The 20,752-nt window shown below is 33.1% G+C and overlaps 1 protein-coding gene across 2 annotated transcripts in view; it reads right to left on the bottom strand.

Moving 5' to 3' along the window:
- Positions 1-20,752, bottom strand: part of DGKB (diacylglycerol kinase beta) — a 597,575-nt gene that overhangs the window by 157,785 nt on the left and 419,038 nt on the right. For both annotated transcript variants that reach the window (XM_045827955.1, XM_045827954.1), the window contains exon 22: positions 6,758-6,848. In XM_045827955.1, coding sequence (XP_045683911.1) covers positions 6,758-6,848 — 91 coding nt within the window. The remainder of the gene's footprint in view (positions 1-6,757; positions 6,849-20,752) is intronic.

Genomic DNA, 20,752 nt, shown 5'->3' with positions numbered 1-20,752 from the left:
CTTCTGAAATCTGCCTAATTTATGTCAGTCACTCCTTAATACATATTTAAGTATTACACGAAAAAGATGATAAATATGCAATCTGACACCTTTGGTATTTCCCTGCTGTTAATTTATAAAGGTCTGGTTTCCCCCAAACTGACTAAAATCATTTAAATAACAGAAGAATTGCAAAATAAACTGGAGTCGGGGCCTGGCTTCCATTTTCACTCAATATTGAACACAGCAGGTAGTACACTAAGACAATTATTTGACTAGGCCTTAGAACCCCACTGTGACAAGTTACTTTCAGAATTAGAGGAGTATTCCTTTGTTCCTCTGCAAATAGGCTTAAAAAAATTGAACTGGAGAGCTACATGTGACAATTGAAAAATATCAGTGTATACTATTATTCGTGTTTTTCAATCTTCAGAGTCCTGTCACATGTAGTTTTAAGGAAACAGATGAAGTAGCTCTCTGAAAAGTGAAAAAACATTCTTAAGGAGGCCCCTAAAACAAGGCCCGATAAAGAACATTGAGGCTTCTATGAGAGGAGAGCACTGTTCTTACATAATTTGCTACTTATTAATGATATGTTCCCACTAGTTCTTGACCCCAGGTTACCTTCCTCTGTTTGCTTTAACGTTATGTTTGTTAGTCTGGACAATTTCAGGGCTCATTCAGATGGAGACCAGGAGTTGTCCGATGTACCCCGGTGGAGGGCATGGAGATAAAAGCTGAGGTGAGGGCTATGAAGTGTAAACACATTATAATACTCTGTCAGATAATATTTTCATCCACTTTGAAGATTTATGATTTTTTAAAAGGTAGCTACAGAGGAAAAGAATATAAAAGCTTAAAAGCTAACAGCCTCAGTTAGTCAATAAATCTTGAATATTTTTATTATGTAGAAAAAGGTCGTTAACATGTAGTACCGGGGGAACTATTTGCAAAGTGCGATGCTGTGATGCCGCTGTCTGCTCTGTTCAGTTTTACAGGACAGAGCTTATTTTTGAGAAATTTTCCTAAAAGAAGAAAAGATGGTTTACATTTGTTTGCCAATGTATTTCAATCCCAGTTTACAAATATACCCTGGACCATACTATACAGAGGTGTTGAGGATGTGAATTTAGTGTTTCAGATTCCACTAAGTATCATTTGATAGGAAAATTCAAGAAATGTGAAGAACACTGGAGAGCTGTAAATATGGACAACAAATTTGATGAAGTAAATTAACTATAAACTATATTTTTTCATAGTGCAATTTTATCCTGAGGTCAGATAAAATTATTCATATTTTTCTCAATAAAACATAAGAACATTGCTTTGTTCATTGTATAAAATGGTGTGGAGTAAAATGACTTATCTAAGTATGCTTTTGGAAGAGTTTCTGCCAACTCATAGTTAATTTATAAGACAAAATTATGTTTTTGCTGAAAACTACAGCAACAAACCTATAAATTAGACATATATACATAAGTGGCTCAACAGTATCTCTTCTGATATTTCAACGTTAAGGTACTCTACATTTTCCCACTGATTAAACTCCATGTTTTTAAAAATACTTTTTATCAGTTTTATCTACCAAAAAAGCAATGTGATAGAGGGGCTCAGAACATGCTTATTGGGTAACTTTAGTAATATTGTTGATTCAAGATATCAAGCATTGACCGTAGTATTAACAGAAAATCCAGTTTAGTTGCACATTTTCCCTTTTTAGTAGATTCTGTGATAGCTAGAAATTATTGCTGGATAATTAGAATTCTTACTTATAGTTATCTTATTAAAAATAACATCTGGTAAACACAGAACTTTCAGCTTTGGGCTGTTCACTCTTTTATTTACCTCACATTTCTTCCCCACTCTCTTCACTAAGAAAATCGATGGCATAGTAGTCTTAATGAAGTGATAATGCTATGCCTCACCCTCACCACATTTCTTGTTCTTTTCTGGAATAACAAGATATTTTTTGTTTGTTTTGGACTTAATGAGGCCAACTTTGGTTTCCTATTACCATCTTTGTTGAGGTTCAACTGTATCCCTACATCACTGCTTCTGGAATTTCATTGCAAAAAATAAGTCACCTGAGAATCTTTAGAAGAGAGGATAGATCTTTGAAGTATTCTCTCTCTCTCTCTCTTACACACACATACACACACAAATGGGGCAGGAAGAAACTTTTGGAGCTGATGGATATATTGATGGCATGGAGTGTAAACAGAGTTTCATAGTAATATGCTTATTTCCAAATTCGTAAGTTGTATACATTATGTATAACCATGCCTCAAAAAAAGTGGTTTAAAAAAAAAAAGAATGTCCTTTCAAAAGTTTCATTTCCCCACCCCAATACAGTGTGTTGCCCCAGCTAAGACTAGATGAAGGGTCCTCTAAACACATGCTGAAAGAGCATCATCCAGGATGATTTTGATACAGGTGGGACACAGACTAAGTTGAAAAACTGGACCCTACTGTCTATAAGGGCTTTGTTGCTCGTTTACTGGGTAGCAATAAGAATTTTACCTTTTGAAACTTGCTAATTTATTTGTGTACCTGACACTCTTATTGCCATTTATTAATTCTTGAGATAATTTAAGGTTTTATAGAAGTACTTAATCTTTCAGACAAATCTCAGTATTTTGTGATGGGCGTTCTTGGCCTTGGCCTTAACACTTACCACCCTTCCTAGACTTACTGACCACCAAAAAAAAAATGACTGAAATATTTTGGAGAATGGGCTATGCTGTTCTCTCATGAACTTTGCTTAGTATGTAGAGCAAATTAAAAATCCATGAACTTGAGACCTTTAGATGCATGTCTCAAATACTTTAATACAAATTTTGTTTTTAATGTATTATATTGAAATTTTAAAGGTTTTCATTATATTTTCATTTATCTCTTACAACAAAATTAGAAGATAACTGAAATTCTGAAAATTAAAATTTCAACTTTGTTCATCTCTCCCTTCCATGTATATTACATATATATTGCCATTTTACACATGCACACATATGTATGTATAAGATCTAGTTTATTTGTTTCCTTAGATTTAAACCTTTTGGCAGCAATTCTTATTTCTCTTAAATTATTAAAGAAAATATTCATCTTCTTAATTCTGCAATAGAGACATAAAATCTCTCCAGTTCATAAGATTCTGAAGGAGATTAAGTCAAATAATGTATGCACATTGCTTAGCAGCAAGCATAAGGTAAAATTAATAATATATAAAACTTACCTATATTATTATAAATTGGTATCCCATGATATATATATTATTCCAAACATTCACCCACTTAGAAAATGCTCCCCATATGAAAGGGAAATGTGAAATGAAGGGTAATGCGGTAAATGTTTTGTTTTGCAGAAGCTGCTTATAAAGTATATATACTCCCATCACATGAGTCCTCTTGTACTGAAGTGGTTTTATTCACATATACATTTTGAAAGCATAGTTGGTGTATAATTTTAGGCCAAATAGGAAGCAACATGAAACACAACTGAATTTCCACATAGCTGTTTTTGTGATATTTAATTACGAAGTAACTTTGAGGGTAGAAAAGCATATTCTGCTAATATGATAGACTGGACTCATTAAAAAAATAAAAAAGTAGATAAGATTTTTGTATTACCATCCATCCATACACTCACACACACACACACACACACACACACAGAAAATTTTAGAACTAAGATAGATACCTAAAATTAGAACAGTATGTCAAGATACGCAACGATAAAATGGGGAGTGCGCAGCGCTGGTTCTCATTTGTAAACGTCACTGCAGTGGTTGCCGGACAACTCGGTAGGCACAGAGCTGGTAAGTCAGACTTGAGGGGAATACAGAAACCGCACCCCAAGGAAAACAACTTAGTTCTAGTTGTTCAGATTTCTGTGGGGACCATTCTAAATAGTTTTTCTGTAAGATGTGAGGCACAGTAATTTTGTTCTATGGAAATCACTAATTTTGTTGTTCACTGATTTTACAATCAATGTTTTCCATGGTGATTTTCATTCACATTTGTGTTGCTATATGATACAACATTTTCCTTGAACATTTTTCATTTTGTGACACATAGGATATTTAATTATGTGATGTATTTATCCATTCACCTACTGAAGAACTTTGTTTGCTTCCAAGTTTTGGCAATTATAATTAAGCTGTAATAAATATCCATATACAGGTTTTTGCAGGTTTTAAGATCGCAACTCCTTTTGGTTTTCAATTATAAGGAGCATGAATGATGGACCATATAATAAGAGTACATTTAGTTTCATAAGAAAGTACCAAACTGTCTACCAAAGTAGCTCTACCATTTTGCACTCCCACCAGCAAGGGATGAGTTTCTGTTGCTCAGTATCCTCACCTGTATTTGATGGTTTCAGTCTTCTAATAGGTGGGTAGTGAGATATCATTGTTGTTGCAATTTGCACTGTAATAAATTTCTTTGCCATCTGTATATCTTTCTTGGTGAGGTGCTGTTAAACTCTTTGGTCTGTTTTTGAACTGGTTATTTATGTTTTTTATTGTTGAGTTTTAAGAATTCTTTGTATATTTTGGATGAGTCCTTTGTAAGACATGTCTTTCACAAATATTTTCTCTCCATCTGTGGATTGTTTCCTCATTCTCTTAACATTATTTTTCACAGAGCAGAGTTTCTAACTTCAACAAAGTCCCCTTATCGATCATTTTTTCATGTCCTTGGAGTGTATCTAAAAAGGCATCACCATATCCAAGGCTATCTAGGTTTTTTCTTATGTTATCTTCTTGGAGTCTTATAATTTTCCATGTTACATTTAGGTCTTGTGATCCATTTTGAGTTAATATTCGGTAAGAGTGAATATTTCTGTTTAGATTTTATTTTTTTCTTTTTGCTCGTGTATATTCAGTTGTTTCAGAACCATTTGATAAAAAGCTCTTTTCTGCCCTATTGTATTGTCTTTCCTCCCTTGTCAAAGATCAGGTAAGTATAGGTAACTACCTGTACTTACAGGGGTCTGATTTAGGAATCTCTATTCTGCTCCATTAATTTGTCTATTCCTTCACCAACATCACACTGTTTTGAGTACTATAGCTTTGTAGTAAGTCTTGACATTAAGTAGTGTCAGTACTTCAGTTCTGCCCTCCTTTAATATTGTGCTGATTACTCTGGGCCTTTTAATTCTCCATATAAACTTTAGAGTCAGTTGCCAGCATTACAAGATGATATTGGGTTTTTGATTGGGATTGTATTGAATACATAAAGTGAGTTTTCCTTTCCACATACATGAAGTATCTCTTCTGATCATTTTTTCTCCAACCTGCGTTCAGTGATAGGATAAAGTAAAGGGAAGTGCAGGAGGTTTCAGAGTATCCACCTACATTTAACTAGAAACCATACTTATAATTCTTTTCATTTTTGCTTTCTTTGGCAGATTGTCTTAGAGCATTCTCAGGGTAAGAAATTTGCAAAATCCCCTATGTAAAGGATTTAGAAAAATAAGATTTCAAAAGGGAAAGGGAGATTTAGGTATGTTTAATAAATATATATGCATATATAAAACAATATAAATATATAAGACTATGTATATATAAATAATGTATACTCATAGATATGTTCATGAATATCAATTGAAGAAAGTCAATGTTGAGCCCAACAAAAACCTTTACTTAATGAAATTATACTCCTTTTCAGGGTTATGATCTAATTAAGAAATGAAAGAATTTCCATTCTGTGACCACCAATTCTCCTTCTAATACCTCAATTTATTCACTAATCATGATGAAATAAAAGGCCAAAAAAAAGATAGATTGTGAAATAACACCACCTTTGCTGTTATTATCATTATCAGTAAATTAGAAAGGCAGGAAAATAAATAGCCAAGCCAGGCCATTATGATTTCATGTGTTCACAACTACCTTTGTTCACCAAACTAATTACTTGCATATATGTCACTAATGATGGGGATCTCAGAAGACAAGTTTCTCACTTATTTTTTAAATGACAAGTACCATAGCCAATATTTCTCCATTCATATCAGTTATTACATGTTCTTGTTGCATAGTTCTGTCCTTATGGTTTATTTTTACCAATTATCAAAATATAACATTTTCTATTCTTTAAGCTCTAAAATCTCTCAGTAAAACTAAGTCATTTTCTCTCATAACCCATCTTCAAAACTTTTAGTTCTACAGTGTCTATATTTTTTGGTAGACCTATTTGCTACAAATCTTTTTAAAGTATATCTTTTCTTGCTATCTTTGCTCTGTATCCTGGCTTTTCCACTTTCTATAAATGTAATGGGGAAATGGCAACCTCAGGAACTGAGAAAATCTAGTTAATGAATGGGAATGGAATGGAAAAGTATACTTTTTAACCTTTATTCATGAAAGTAAGTACAATTTTTGTGAACTGTGTTTTAAAGGTTATAAGATATTGAGACCTGAAAATAATAAGTTTTTAATGTATCTTGCAACTTTCTCATCTCTTCAAGTGCTTTCTTTTATCTTAGATTCTTCTATTCACACTGTGTCTAGTAACTTCTCCACTGATTTCTAAAGTTGTATTCCACCTCTCATTCTTTTATACTGCATTAAAATAACTCATACTCAAACTTAACTTTATACAAACATTTCAGAGAGTGCTAGATTCCCAGTGAGTGACAGAAATAAAATTTTACAATCACAGGTAAAGCTATATGGATTGCTCAAAACATAACTCCTTCCATAAGACTAGCAAAAACATATTAATAACCAAATTCAAGCCATTCCATAGTATTATAAAAGAGAATTCATTTTTCTTACTTCTATTTCTACAGATTCATGTAGCTTCTTGCAGGTGGCTGAGAAAGTTTCAGATGTGCCAAACTCAAAATACCAAAATTTGTTCTTCATTCTGGAAAAGGAAAGGAACAAGCAGCTTAAGCAATTATCAATAACAGAAAGGATTGTTTAAATGGGGTAGCCCTGTCTTGTGTTTTAAGTGATAAAAAAGGGTTGAGGACATGTACCATCCACAATGTAATAGATGGTCACATAATTTTCAAACCTAAAATGTTGGTGTCAAATTCTATGATTGCCCCTGAGGGAATTACAGGAATGTATGGATCTGACAGATTCAAGTATATCTTCGACTTTTCTACATATTGGTTGCTCAGATCTTAATGTATGAGTTCACTGCCTATTATTCTTAGCTTATTCTTGGACAACTTCATTTTAGACCAGCCACTCATGAAGAGAAAAAATTTTTTGACTTTTTATGGGGGACAAAAAAGAAAAGAAAAACTAAGCTAAATGTGCTAGGTTTTTGTAGATGGTTATGCATTAAAAAATGACATTATTGGATAGCATATTAAACATTTTGTTTATCCATAAAGATAAAATTCAGTATTTTGGGAAATAGCTATTAATTGTTTCATTAAGATATCACCTTCTTTAATGTAAATGATAGTGGGAAATTATGATATATCATACAACTAAGTATTTAACATTTTATCAGTATAACAAAAGTTATAAAGAAAATATAGTTTAAAATACTTCAGTATATAATATGGAAGTAAGATGTTCAAAATTTATTTTCTCCCATGACCCATTGAGCATCTCTATTGCTTTGTGACAGTTAATTATATTTATGAATCATGTAATATAATTTTGTGAAGTTTGACTAGACTTTTTAATTACTCACTATTGGATTTAAAGAGTCATTCTCACAAAAAAAATGCAGTTTTTAATCATACATACTCTAATAAGATATCATGTCCTCAATTAGAAAATAGGTAAAATGAGATACATGTTTTCACACATAAAGGTAAAATAAAAGAAATTATATTATGATATTCAAATATGCCTCTCACATCAAATTATTTTTGACATATTGCTATATGTCTTCCACATTAGCAAGTAAAACATTTCAACAACTAAAAAAACATTTGGCAGGGACCTTACTACTTAATTAAAACCTGTTTAGTTATAGAAAATGACAGGAACCTAATACATGCTTACTATTATGTTATATTGAATAGAGTTCTCTGATATGACATTAGAAATTTAAAAAGTAATCCCATCTAGAAGTATCCAATAATATTTAGCCTCACACAAGGTTTTATTAATTTAATAAAAAAATTTTCATTAGCTCTTCTTGTATCAATCACAGATTCAGGCCAGCCATCTGAATACCAGCACAGGTTTCACTGGATTTTAGCTCCACAAATTCTTATTCTTTTTTAGAGAATATTTTTTTGGGTTATGGCCTGACTTCATATATCTGAATACATAAAAATTGATCATAGTAGTTAGCTATAATGGGAACAAACATTTAACACCAGGATCAATGGGCCTCAACCTATATGAAGGTTCTATTAAAATTAATGCAGATATCTATTTTATAGATGTACTTTTACAAGTTTTTACACTGGCTAAAGTTATGTAAAATTAAACTATTCTTCCCATGACTCATTATTCTGATGAAAAATTATATCATTCAGAATATTGAGAGGCAAATATCGGTCTGTGTGAGGTGGTCTCAAAACAACCTTAGATTAATAATCAGTAGACTTTTTATGACTGTTTGGAACTGTTTTGTATATTCAGCAAGTTTTCTAACAACATAATTTTTGTTGGACCATTATCCAGACCTTTTTGAATTTATTTATTCATACATTCATTCATTTAACAAATGTTTAGTGAGAATATTCACTTCCTTATGCTACTATGTTTAGTGCTCAAGATAACAAATATAAATGCAATTATCTTCATCTACAAAGAACTCAGAATGTTGTAAGATTATGGGCATATAAAATAATTTTAAAATTTAATCTTTGAAAGAAATGAACTACATATTGTGAGAAAACACTTTAAGGAATCAACTACTGTTACCTTAGGGAGTTCAGAGAGCTTTAGAAGAGATGACATTTTAATAGGTAATTAGAAGGAGGCACACAGGAAGAAGAGGAGACAAGACTGAATGTTGATAGGTGTGCAACTACTTAAGAGAATGCTGACTGTAAGCTAACAAGGGTGTGATTCAGAACATGCAGGCCAAGTTCAAGGGTTTGGAATTGAAATGACTGATTGCTAGGATGCTGACAGAAATTTATTAGCAGTGGAGTGACATGACCAGCTTTGTCACATGGGTAAATAAGTCAGCAGAAATGAACAAGTAGCCTGGAATGTTGAAAAGCTGGTATTATGGACAGAAATGTGGCTGATGGAATAATTAAAGGCCTAAACCAAGTTCACAAGGGAAATGAAGAGAAGCTCAAATCAAGAGACAAAATGAAGTGGAATAAATAGGAAGTGGTGATTTCAGATTATACTGATTCCACCATTCCTCGGTTGTCTCAGGAAGCATGCATGGCACACCTGAGCACTACTCCAGCAAAAGAAAGGCTATGACCTTATATTTTTACAGGTTCTGTGATCTAATATATATTATATTGCAGTTTAAAAATTAAATATAAATGTGAGGCTTTTGATTGTATATAAATAATTACTCCTTATTTCTTCCCATTCTATCCATCAAAGTTCTCTATAGCTTAGTGAGGATGATGAGGAGTTATATCAGCTAACCAAGATACACCTTAGTAAACACAAGAAACAGAAATTCTGAGAATTTACATTCAGTTTTTATTCACCACATTAGTTAGCATTACTGCTCATGTGCAAAAGCTGCTTTAAATTCTCTATTATTACAACCATTTTATGCTTCACTTAGGTAAATATATAGAGGTTATAAAAAGCACATAGAATCAGATTCCACATGACAAATTAAAAGCTGTTAAATTTTATTTTTTTTCAACCCAACTGGTCTTTAGGTTGTAGAAATGAAAAAAACACACACATGCATTTAAGCATGTATGCTATTTATTTTTATGGCTCACATTAGAAAATGATCTAAATAATTCAAACTCAAATTTGTCAGAGAAAACATACAGCTTTGAACTTTAAAAATAAGAAAACTGGGCATTTAAACTACTGTGAAATGTTCAAACCAAAGTCTAGCTATTGTATTCATAAACAGGCTTTGTGACTGGTATGATAACAAATGCCCTACTAAAAAAATTCTTCATACTATTATAATTTTAAGTCATTGATATAGTAAAACCTATTTCAATGAATTTTATTGTAAGTCTACACGTGTCAGTTTAATATTTGAAGTGCTTACATATTAGAAGTTCAGGTAAAAATGAATAAATTAACTCATATTTACCAGGCATTTTCTTGCTCCTTTTACATATCCTCAGGGAAATATGAACTATTTGGAGATTTTTGCTCAAGTAAAGAACCATTCTTGTCTTGAAATTTAGTTAATATTTAGTTCTCCAAGTTCTGAACTTTCTAATAAGTAATTTCTAGAAAAGTATTTTCCTTCAAATTTTTTTTTCTGGTGTACATGTTTTATGTTTTAGCTTTTGTCTGCTAAGTAATTGTAATGCAGCAAACAGAAAACAAAACAAATAAAATGTGAATTGGTAGTGCATTTCCCCCAAAATATAAAAAAAAACCTAATTAGATATGAAGCTCATTATGAAAATGCAACATACAGAGAGGGTGAAATTGCCTCATTTATCTTACAGGAGAGAGATCAAAAGCCATAAACACAAAGTTTTAATTTAGTGAAATTACTCTTAAATTAAAGGTCAACTTTCACATAGGTGTGTTTCTTTTATTATTTTATGTATTTAGTGGCAGTATAGAAAGGCCACTTATCATATGTAGCTAAAAAATCTTCTGTTAGACTCTCAAGTCCATTTTCAAGCATCCTGGACTAAGCAATTCTATCAATACTGTACAGATAACATGCTCATCACTTGAGAAAATAAAGCCTTTTTTATTCTTTGCTTTTGAAATGACAGAAAAACATAATGTCCTAAGTAGCTTAGTAAAAATGGATTTAAAATTAATATACATATATATACATACACACACACACACACACACATATATATATATATTTATAATCCTCACCCAAGGCTATATTTTTATTGGTTTTAGAGAGACAGAAATAGGAGTGTGAGGAGAGAGAGAAACATCAATGTGAGAAAAACATCCTTTGGTTGCCTCCCATATATGCTCTAATGAGGGATCAAACCCACAACCTAGGTATATGTTCTGACCAGGTTTCAAACCCGAAACCTTTTGGTGTATGAGACAACATTCCAACCAACTGAGCTGCCCAGCCAGGATTAAAACGGTTACTTTTTATAGTCATTAAGATGTTTCAAAAATCTCATCTTTTTCATCAGCTCTCTTTCACTTCTGCCCTGTTATGAAGTATTACAACCATCATCATTTTGTCACAGAGAACAATGTTTCTAACAATTCAATAACTTTATTTTCATAATAAGATACAGTCTCGCAGTTTGATGGAATATCCTAGAAACAGGGCCAGAGTTTTACATTTAGCTAACAATGCTGGTGATGAGATGCATGGCACTGTTGATTTATAGCAATAGATTAAGTGTTTAAAGTCGTACATTTATGTCATAAAATCAGCTCAGTTTTTATTTGTATTTCATTGCCAAGAGACATTACACTAAACATCAGTTAGAGGGCTACTCATTTATTCCTAAACGTTAGTTCAGTATTACTATTTAAAACACACGAGTAATCAAAGGGCAGGGCTGGTGTGGTAGTTGATTTCACCAGTGCATGAGCTCTGCAGCCCAGGGAAGAAGCATTCCAGGGTGGTGGCATGATGGCAGGGCGGTGGGGTCTCGTGGGTGCAACACCCAAAGGTTAGTGCAGGAGCAAGGGTGGGGGATACTTGTAGTTTATGTTGTTTGTCACCTCTTCAAGTCCACTATAAATTAAACACCATGTGCATGGACTATAGTAATAGGCATTTTTAAAGAACTAAACCCATGCCTAACTCAAATGAAATCAGCAATTTAGCTTTCTTTTCCTTTGATTGGTAACTATAAATTCACCAATACATGATTATGAAAAAGGTTGTTCATAGTTTGAGGTATCAACCTAAATAGGAACTTTTATTACAATTTATAAAAATTAGAGTATCAAGTATTTAAGTATATAAAAAGTTATGTATTTGCTTGTAGAAATGTGAAACTACAATTTTATGGCAGTTACTATCCATATAACAATCTAGTGGCAGAAGTAACCCAAATTCTGTATTATTAATTTTACAAAAAAACTACATTTTATTGAAACCTTCAAACTCATATTTTATTTTAAAATAGCTATTTATACTTTTCTCATAGCAAGAGAATTATGTTAATATTATTTCATAAGAAAGAAACATGGCAGTAATTATTACACTGGGGATATTTTATATTCACACAACAGAGAGCAAACATTTTTCATGTCTCCAAACAAGATATAATTTTTTAACAACATATAAAAATGCTTGTGTATAATGCTCATTCATAAGATATGCTTCTTAAGTCCCCAGGAGACAATGAAATAAGCCATAGAAACTTCACATAGAATCATATAATACTCTATCTTAGCTTCTGAAATAAGATGGATATTCTGAAAATACAATTTTTAACGTGAATTACTTTTATAAGAGTAAAGAAAGTTTCTTCTATATAAGTACAATATATGAAAAGGATGCTCCCAAAGTTAAATATTTTAGTATATTTTTTCAAGTATTTTCCAACTCTCTTTAAAAAAAAATAATATGTGGTTATATCAGTATTTTTTGCCTATAAACAGTTTGTAGCATAATGCTAATGAACTATATTTTTTCCTGAATGTTCTTTTTTCTGCTTGTTATTGCACATTAGAAATAATTAGGACAGCTGGAATGGAAAGTGTACACGCGGTAGTGATGGCACGCTGCACAACCCATACTAAATAAGTCTACACACATACTAAGCCCCCAAAGAGCAATCACGAATTAATTACATCAAATGCAAAACTAAACCTACGAAATACTTAAACAATGACCAAGCATGTTTAGAACTGAATATCTTTTAATTATCTTAGATAGTTACTCTGAAAATTAATATTTTAAAATCATAAAAGTTTCCCAAAGAAAACTGTTAGGGAGATTAAATGAAGTTTATGATAGCAATGACTGCAATTGTTGTGTGCACAGAAACCCAATGAGGTTTGGCAGTCACAATCCCCATGTCACATAGAAAGTAGGAAAGTATAATTCAAAAACTTCTAGCTTTTTCCACCATACTGTCTTTCACTACATACAATAATGAATACAGCATCACTTGAAACTTTTTTCTAAGCCATAAGAAAAACATTTTAAGTCAGATGGGCTATCACTAGGTGGCTCTTTCATTCGTATTTTTATTTTAAAGGTGCTTTGATTCCGCTCTCCTGAAATTAGCCAACTAAAGATAGTAATGTAGTGTAGAGCTGATTAAGACCTGAAAGAAGTACACTGTGGGTTTCTAGGAAAGATTATTCCCTCGATAAAGAGACACACACAAAGTGAAAGCTCTGCCTCTCCTTTCCCATGGTTGCATGTTGTCAAGGAAGGGCATTGCAATTGAAGATGGGCTAGCCATCTTGCCACTGCGATGGGAAAGGAGAGGCTGTTGACCCAAATCCTGACAGAGGTGAACTTCTTAATCAGTCAGCTCTGAAACAGTTGGTCTCTGGATTCCTACCCATGGGAGATTTATAAATAGACACTTATGATTTATTTTGTGTATTCTGTTACTTGTAGCCAAAATCTCCCTGACAAGCCCATTATAGTTCATAAGAGAATTTTCACATGTATTATCATCAATAAGACATTTAGAAAATAAAATTTGGTGATATATTTGTCATACAATACAATTTTTCTAGATGTGAAATTTGGTAGTAACTGAAATAAAAGGGTTAGGGTGGGGAATTCCTGTTCAGCAGAATTCCCTGTGCTTACCTTGTGACTAGACATGCAAAGATCACGGACTCTGTCTTCCTCATCTGACTTGCTACTCCCCGAAATTTTCTAAGAATTATTCTCACATTTATATATTTGGAATAATCTTGGGAATAAAACTCATAAAAAATCCCTTTTAGAAGTGCCCCTCAATTTAGATCTTATGCTTTTATTATAGTCAATGAAGCTTATATAGACTAGGGAGCAGCAAGTAAGGTCATACTTCTCATCTTTCCTTATCCATAGCTAATAGCTTAGAAAGAGCCACCAGGTGGCATTTGAATTAATATAATACACCACGAGGCCTGAGACTTCCTGCAAAAATATGTGTGTTGTAGTATTTCTCACAAATATAAATAAGAACATGTAGCACCTAGCCAAAATTAATAGTGACAGAGTAATTAAGGTTTCCATGGCTCAGTATAAAAGAAAGTTCCAGCTTATTTAAATGAATTGGTTTATTCATAAATAAAAACTGTCCACCACACAAAAACTTTTAGTATATTTATATATATTTTTAAAATTTTATCTTATTTTATTTTATTTATTTTGTTATTGTTCAAGAACAGTTGTCTCCATTTTCCCCCTAAAATTCCCCCCTGCCCCACCCATCCCCACCTCCCACTCTTGATTCTACCTGCTTTGGTTTTATCAATGTGTCCTTTATACATGTCTTTAGTATATTTAAAACCTAAAAGAGGAAGGCACTACCAATTCAGAAATTAGCGCATCTCCTCGCCTACTCTGGACCTCAGGGGAAGCAACACTGCCCGTCTCTCTGGTGGCACAGGAGTTCATTCTGAGCACCTACTCCAGGCTGGGCACTGTAATAGGCACTGGGATACTTCTGTACCTAGGACAGAAGAAGCCTCTGCTTACATAGCAATTTCTAGTTTGGAAAAATAAATCATTTAATATTACTAGTGATAAGTGCTAAAAAAGAGGTTTACAGGATGGTATAAATTGTACACAATAAAACGGAGTAGAAGAATTTCCTAAAGAAGAAACTTGGTCGGGTTTTCCAAAGACTCGAGCTAACAGAGTTCTTTGGCGTCTCCGCGTTCCTTTGCTCTAACTGCAGTCATCAAGCAATCTAGGAGTTAATTTGACTTTCCATGAATTTTGATATTATGAATATGATGTCTTGACCTCTGGAATTGTATATTTTAATCCCCGGAAAGGAAATACAACCCCCTTCCCTCTGTTTTTGAGTGGTATACATGTTTTGTTACTTAGTAAACTTGAGAAACTGAATTAAGAGCCTGATCATTCTGGCTGCCATCGTACAATTATGTTTTCGCATTTACCAAAAGGAGGATAGATTGGACTATGACCATACACTCAAGATATTGCCCACTAGGAAGCCTACTGGAAAGCTCAAATAGGTTTTTCAGACAGCAGGAACAACTATCTGAATAACACTAATTTAATATGTTGAGCTAGACAGTGAAAAAATTACTTGCTACATCGCCTCTCTACTATCACCAATTGAATTTCCTGGTTCTTTCTGTATTTCCTTCCCTCCCTCTGTCCCTCCCTCCCTCCTTTCCCCCCTTCCACCCTTCTATTTTGTTCTTCTTACTTGCTTTTACTGATTGTACTAAGCTAATCAACTATTTAAGCAACAGGTATAAGAATACAAACATTTTCTTAATGTTAATATAGTTCAATAGATACTTAAAGAGCACCTACTTAGTTTTAGGGAAGTTAATTAAATATAGTGGTTTCACTGGACTTAATAACAAAGATAGCTCTGATTTTCTGTCCTGACTCATGGACAACTGTTTACAACTAGAATATAAATTGATTGGTAACTCTGTATACCTAGCAAGTGGAAGGAGTCAACCCTCCTCAAATGTTATAAATAGCCCTGTTTAAAGACATTTGCTTTGAATATTAAAATATGAATGACACCTGAAATCACTAGACAAAGCAGTTTCAAAATACAACATAGAAGTTCAGCATATTAAAAAAAGAGATTACAAAGTATTTTGGAAAAACCTTCACTTTCAGCACTGAAAGGTTAATTGATTTTCCCATTACTATCTTCAGTATCATAGAATGATTTTAAATCAATGATTATGTATCATTAGAGCATGTTATATCTTGCCACATTTTAATCTATTTCTCTTAACTGATTTTAGTTGCTGTATTTTGTAAAACTTTTAGAAGTAAAGAAAAAATGACACCTTTCTAGTTTCTTCACACCTATATTCTGTTAAGACTACCATAGCTTCATAACTTAAAAGAATACTCTTCCAAAACTTTGTTTCTGTTCTCTCGAAATTAGTTAAGTGTTTTACCTTTTGTTTTTCTTCACACATCAGCAGTCCTTTTCTAATTCTGTAACAAGAAGACCTTTGCATTTTGAAAATGCTGTTCACCTTAAAACTTCTCTCACTCTAAAACTAAAAAACAGGGCAGCCCTCCTTTTTCCAATGCTATAAAGGAGTGGTTTTACAAACACCTTAATTATCTTGTGTAAAAATGATAAGGGAAAGAATCAGACTACTTGAGTTATAGTGAAAATACTGATATTTTAATCAAACTGAAGAATTACATAGTCTAACACATAAGTCAGTATATCCACTATTATTTAGATTGCACCGTTGTCACTGATATACGATATACATGTTTAGAGACCTAGATGACTCCCTGAAATATCATGATATGTTTTTCTTTCCAGCCAAGATGCTATAATTTATATAAAATATTAAGGCTGACTTGTGTATAAACTAATTGACAGAGGTAGGCATTATCATTTGGAGATTATTCATTGTGCAGGTACATTCAAGTGCATGTTTGATAATTCTAAGATGGATGCAAAAGAAATATTTCCTCTCTAGTATTATTGATATTTTATTTTTACAATATGCTTAGCCCATATATTATTTTCTCTTATTTGAAATTATGTCCATATAAGCAGATAAGTGGAGGTGAATTTCAGTTGGAAATATTTTTTATAAGATAAAACTATTTTCAATTTACATCACCCTCAGCAAACTACACTTTCCTCCTAAGTTAAAATAGTTAGCAACATGTTTCATTGGTTTCCAGAATTTAAAGAAATCATCTGTATTTTTCAGTTGAGAGAGAGCAAAGTGATCTACTTGTCCATAAAAACAGGACAACAGTCTGAACCTGGACACAATGTCTAAGTCATCATACCCTGAATATTATTGAATATTCAATCACTTATTTAGGTTAGTGACTCATTCAGAGATGCTTCCTATTCTGAACAGATTACTGCGATTTAAGAGGCTATTTCATGCTCATTTTTTATCTATCAATAAAAAACAATATCTCCCAGAGGCTTTTTTTTAGTAAGAGGTCAAATATTCATTAGATAATTATATGATTATTTCTACTTATATGTTATGTTTTTGTGTCATTTAATCTTGTCAGAATTCATTAGTATGGATTCATGGAATCACGTATGTGAGCAGGAACTCTATTGGAACTCTATTTCCCATTCTGCTATTTCCCTAACAATTTAGAACTTAATCATTTGACAGATAAAAATAAAAAGCAACTGTTTTAGGAACATGAAAGGGAAGACCAAAGAAAGGAATGCCTATTCTTTTTGCTATTCATTCACAAATATTTACTGAACACCTGTTATGTGTCAAGTTCAGCTCTGGTTGCTGAAAATTCATCAGTGACTGAGATAATGTTCCTGCTCTCATATTGCTGAGAATCATTATTTATCTAAATATAAATTGAGATCACCCACTTTCACTTAGAATTAATGAATCACTCTCTCCATCTCTCATTTTATAGCAGAGTGTATATAGAAAACCCAAAACCATTAAAACAAAACATACAGCATTTAGTTCAGCCAGTTCCTAGAGCAGTCTTTACAATTAAAGGAGAATTTTATTCATAATTAATTAAAGTATTATTAAATACGAAGGTAGACTATTTAATGCACACAAGTTCTTCCCAATCCTACATGCATGGCCCTAGGCAGTGGGACTATGCCAGTGCTCCCTTCCAGAGGTCAATCCTGTTTTCCCCTCCCAAAAATCTGGACTACTGTTGGTGACTCGGTTTGGCCAACAGCACCTAGCAGAAGTGATGTGCAAGTTCCACAGTTTAGGCCTCAAGGGCCTTGAAAGGTCCCTCTCCCCATCTTGGAGCATTGTCCTGGTCCTGCCTGTTGTGAAGAACCCTAGAGTGGAAATGACATGAAAACAAAGATCCAGTATCCTGGCAGAGCCCAGTCCCCAGGTCATCCACCAGCTTCCTGCAGCCAAAGTGCTCCCCAGCCCATACACAGAAGTATGAGAAATAATAACTTCCTATTGTTTTAAGCCACTTAGATGTGATGTTCTATGTATAAATGGAAAAAAAAACACCAGACATGTATTATATGTTACACAGTGCTAAGCACAGCATCTACAAAAAAGTCAGCAAAAGCTTCTATAAACTCTGCCTATAATCTCTATCCTACAGTGTAGTAGAAAACATAGTAATTCTTCAAGTACACTAACATTATGAAAGTGCTATGATAATAAGTGGAAGAAGGAAAGTAAAAATAGTTCACGAAAGGTAGTAATTACTGGGAGGGAAGCGCATTTCTGGCACAGGTGACTGTAAGCACAAAGGCTCCTGTGGTAAAAAGCAGATACTCAAAACAACTGAGAGAAGGCCAAAGATCCTAGAGTAGAGAAATTGTTAGCTCATTGTTAGATCTTATGGGTAGGCTAGGGCCTGATATTTAGCTGAATAGTATACATGTCCTATGATGAATACTGTTTGTAGCAGTGCTTATAAGGAATCTGTATTTCTTTGTGTGTGTTGTTTTATCTTTTCGATGCAATCATTTGCTGCGTGAGCATCAGGAAATGGCAGCAAAATGCGTTCCTAAAACACCAGCAGAGTAGGGCTTGAATTTCATTGTTAAAACTCCTTGCATATTCAAACCCTCAAAGCTGAAACTAAGTAGCCTAAATAAATTTAATAATGGGAATGAATTAGAGAGAAAAGAGGTCTGGTAATTGTGGTTGTATTTGCCTTTCAATCAAACAATTAGACTTTTACATAGACAAAAAGGAATATGATAGGCAATTAAATATCATAATAACCAAGCAAATCAACAAGCTTCTGTTGTACGCAGGCTGACTCTACTATGTGGTCAACTTTATTCATCAATGCAATATAAAAAAACAAGTGTGCAAAAATCTGAAAGGGTGATGAAGTGTTTCAACCTCCTTTATTGTTCCCATATAATTGACAAATGAAAAGAAATCAGTCAATAGTCTCCAATCAGATAAAACTGGTGAACTATTTCTGTTGGAAACAAAGCCTTGCTTTCTAATTAGCTCAATAAATATAGATATGGCGATTAACCCTCCTGGACTTCCTTTCCTTTGTCTACTAGAGTCACAATAATATTGCCCTGAAGTATTGGCAAATGACCAGGATGAGGAGGCATTTGGGTAGATTATTGTTTTAGGCAATAACCCCTTAACACAAGGCAAGAAAAAAGAAAAAAGAAAGAAAGAAAAATTCTGAATTCTTCTTGTTACATTCAATCATCACAATAGAGTAATTTTCTCTCATCATCTATAAATCTATCATCTTGCTAATACTTTGGTAAAATCACTTCATTGTAGCACATAATATATATTAATAAGCTACTAGACTTTTTCTAATAATCTACTTTCCTTTCCACTTTAGATTTAACAATCATATAATAATCACTGTTCTGCGTGGGAATGAATCATATGCAATAGTAAGGAAATAGCTTAGAGGGAGATGCAGCCCATGAGAGATTTAATCATAGGAAATGGCTGACTTTTTATTTCCAATAACCATCTGCACTTGTGGTAAATCAGGTGCTAATGAAACTCAGGCCCAGACTTCGCAGGAGCATAAATCTCAAGAACCAAAAGTTGTGGAGCAACAGACTTCAGAAGAACAGAAATTCCCAAGGAAATGCACCAATTATCATACAGAAGGTCACCATCTGCAAATGTGTCACAAAATTGAATATATTTGGTAGTCCTAATACCACTTTATGACACTGGTTGTAAATATCAAGTATGTATATTTCCTTTGAAACTCATCACTTGAAATAAATATTCTGAACTTCCTGGACAGTCAGCATCTTGAGGGTAGGGGCTCTTCATGCCAGCTTCATGAAAACGTCCTTCAGTGTACCTTCAGCTTATAAGTACTCAATATTTGCAGACTAGTTGATGAGAATAAAACTATTAATTGTGGAATCTCGCTTTTTGAGCAGAAAAGTAATGTAGAAGCTTTCCTTTCTTTTTCTCCCCTCAGTGGACAAGGCAGACAAAGTTAAATTGGGTAGAATTTGTGTCAGACATGGAATTAAATTCGAGTCTTCTGAGAATCAAAAAACTATGACTATGTGTTTCCTAAGACTTTTTCTATCTATTTCATCATATCATCATAGTCTTTAACTTCATAACTCACCAAATCATTATTGGGGTGATATCCACATCATGAACCAGGAGAGAAGCAGAGGAACAAGGGATAGCCCAGAACGTACAGTATCAATTAAATTCTGTGTCCCAAAAAAAGATTCAAGACTTAAGACTTGACATAAAACTGACCTCCTTCTATGTGCTAGTGTAAAACACAGACCATATCTATCCCCATAATTAATTATTGAATTTTTAATCATTTGCAAATAATACAAAATCAAGGTCCTGGAATCACAGGTAAAGATGATTATGTGTTATTTCTACTGAGTCAACCTGAATTCTCCAGTATCCCCATGTAATGTGGCTTCATCATTCTCCACTTATTATAGTCTGTGCAGAAATCCGACTGCAGTACTAGAAAGTCTTTCCTCTCATTTTTATAAAAATACATTTAAACAGCACTAAAAAGAAATCTAGATGCTAGAGCCAGTTAGTCTGTAAACAGATTTATGAATTACATGAGGTGGATACATATATATATATATATATATATATATA

This window comes from Phyllostomus hastatus, unplaced genomic scaffold (genome assembly GCF_019186645.2).
Source record: "Phyllostomus hastatus isolate PE091 unplaced genomic scaffold, TTU_PhHast_1.1 phas_scaffold_78, whole genome shotgun sequence".
NCBI lineage: Eukaryota > Metazoa > Chordata > Mammalia > Chiroptera > Phyllostomidae > Phyllostomus > Phyllostomus hastatus.
Note: the sequence above shows the minus strand (reverse complement) of the source record. Positions and strands in the feature narration are given on the sequence as shown.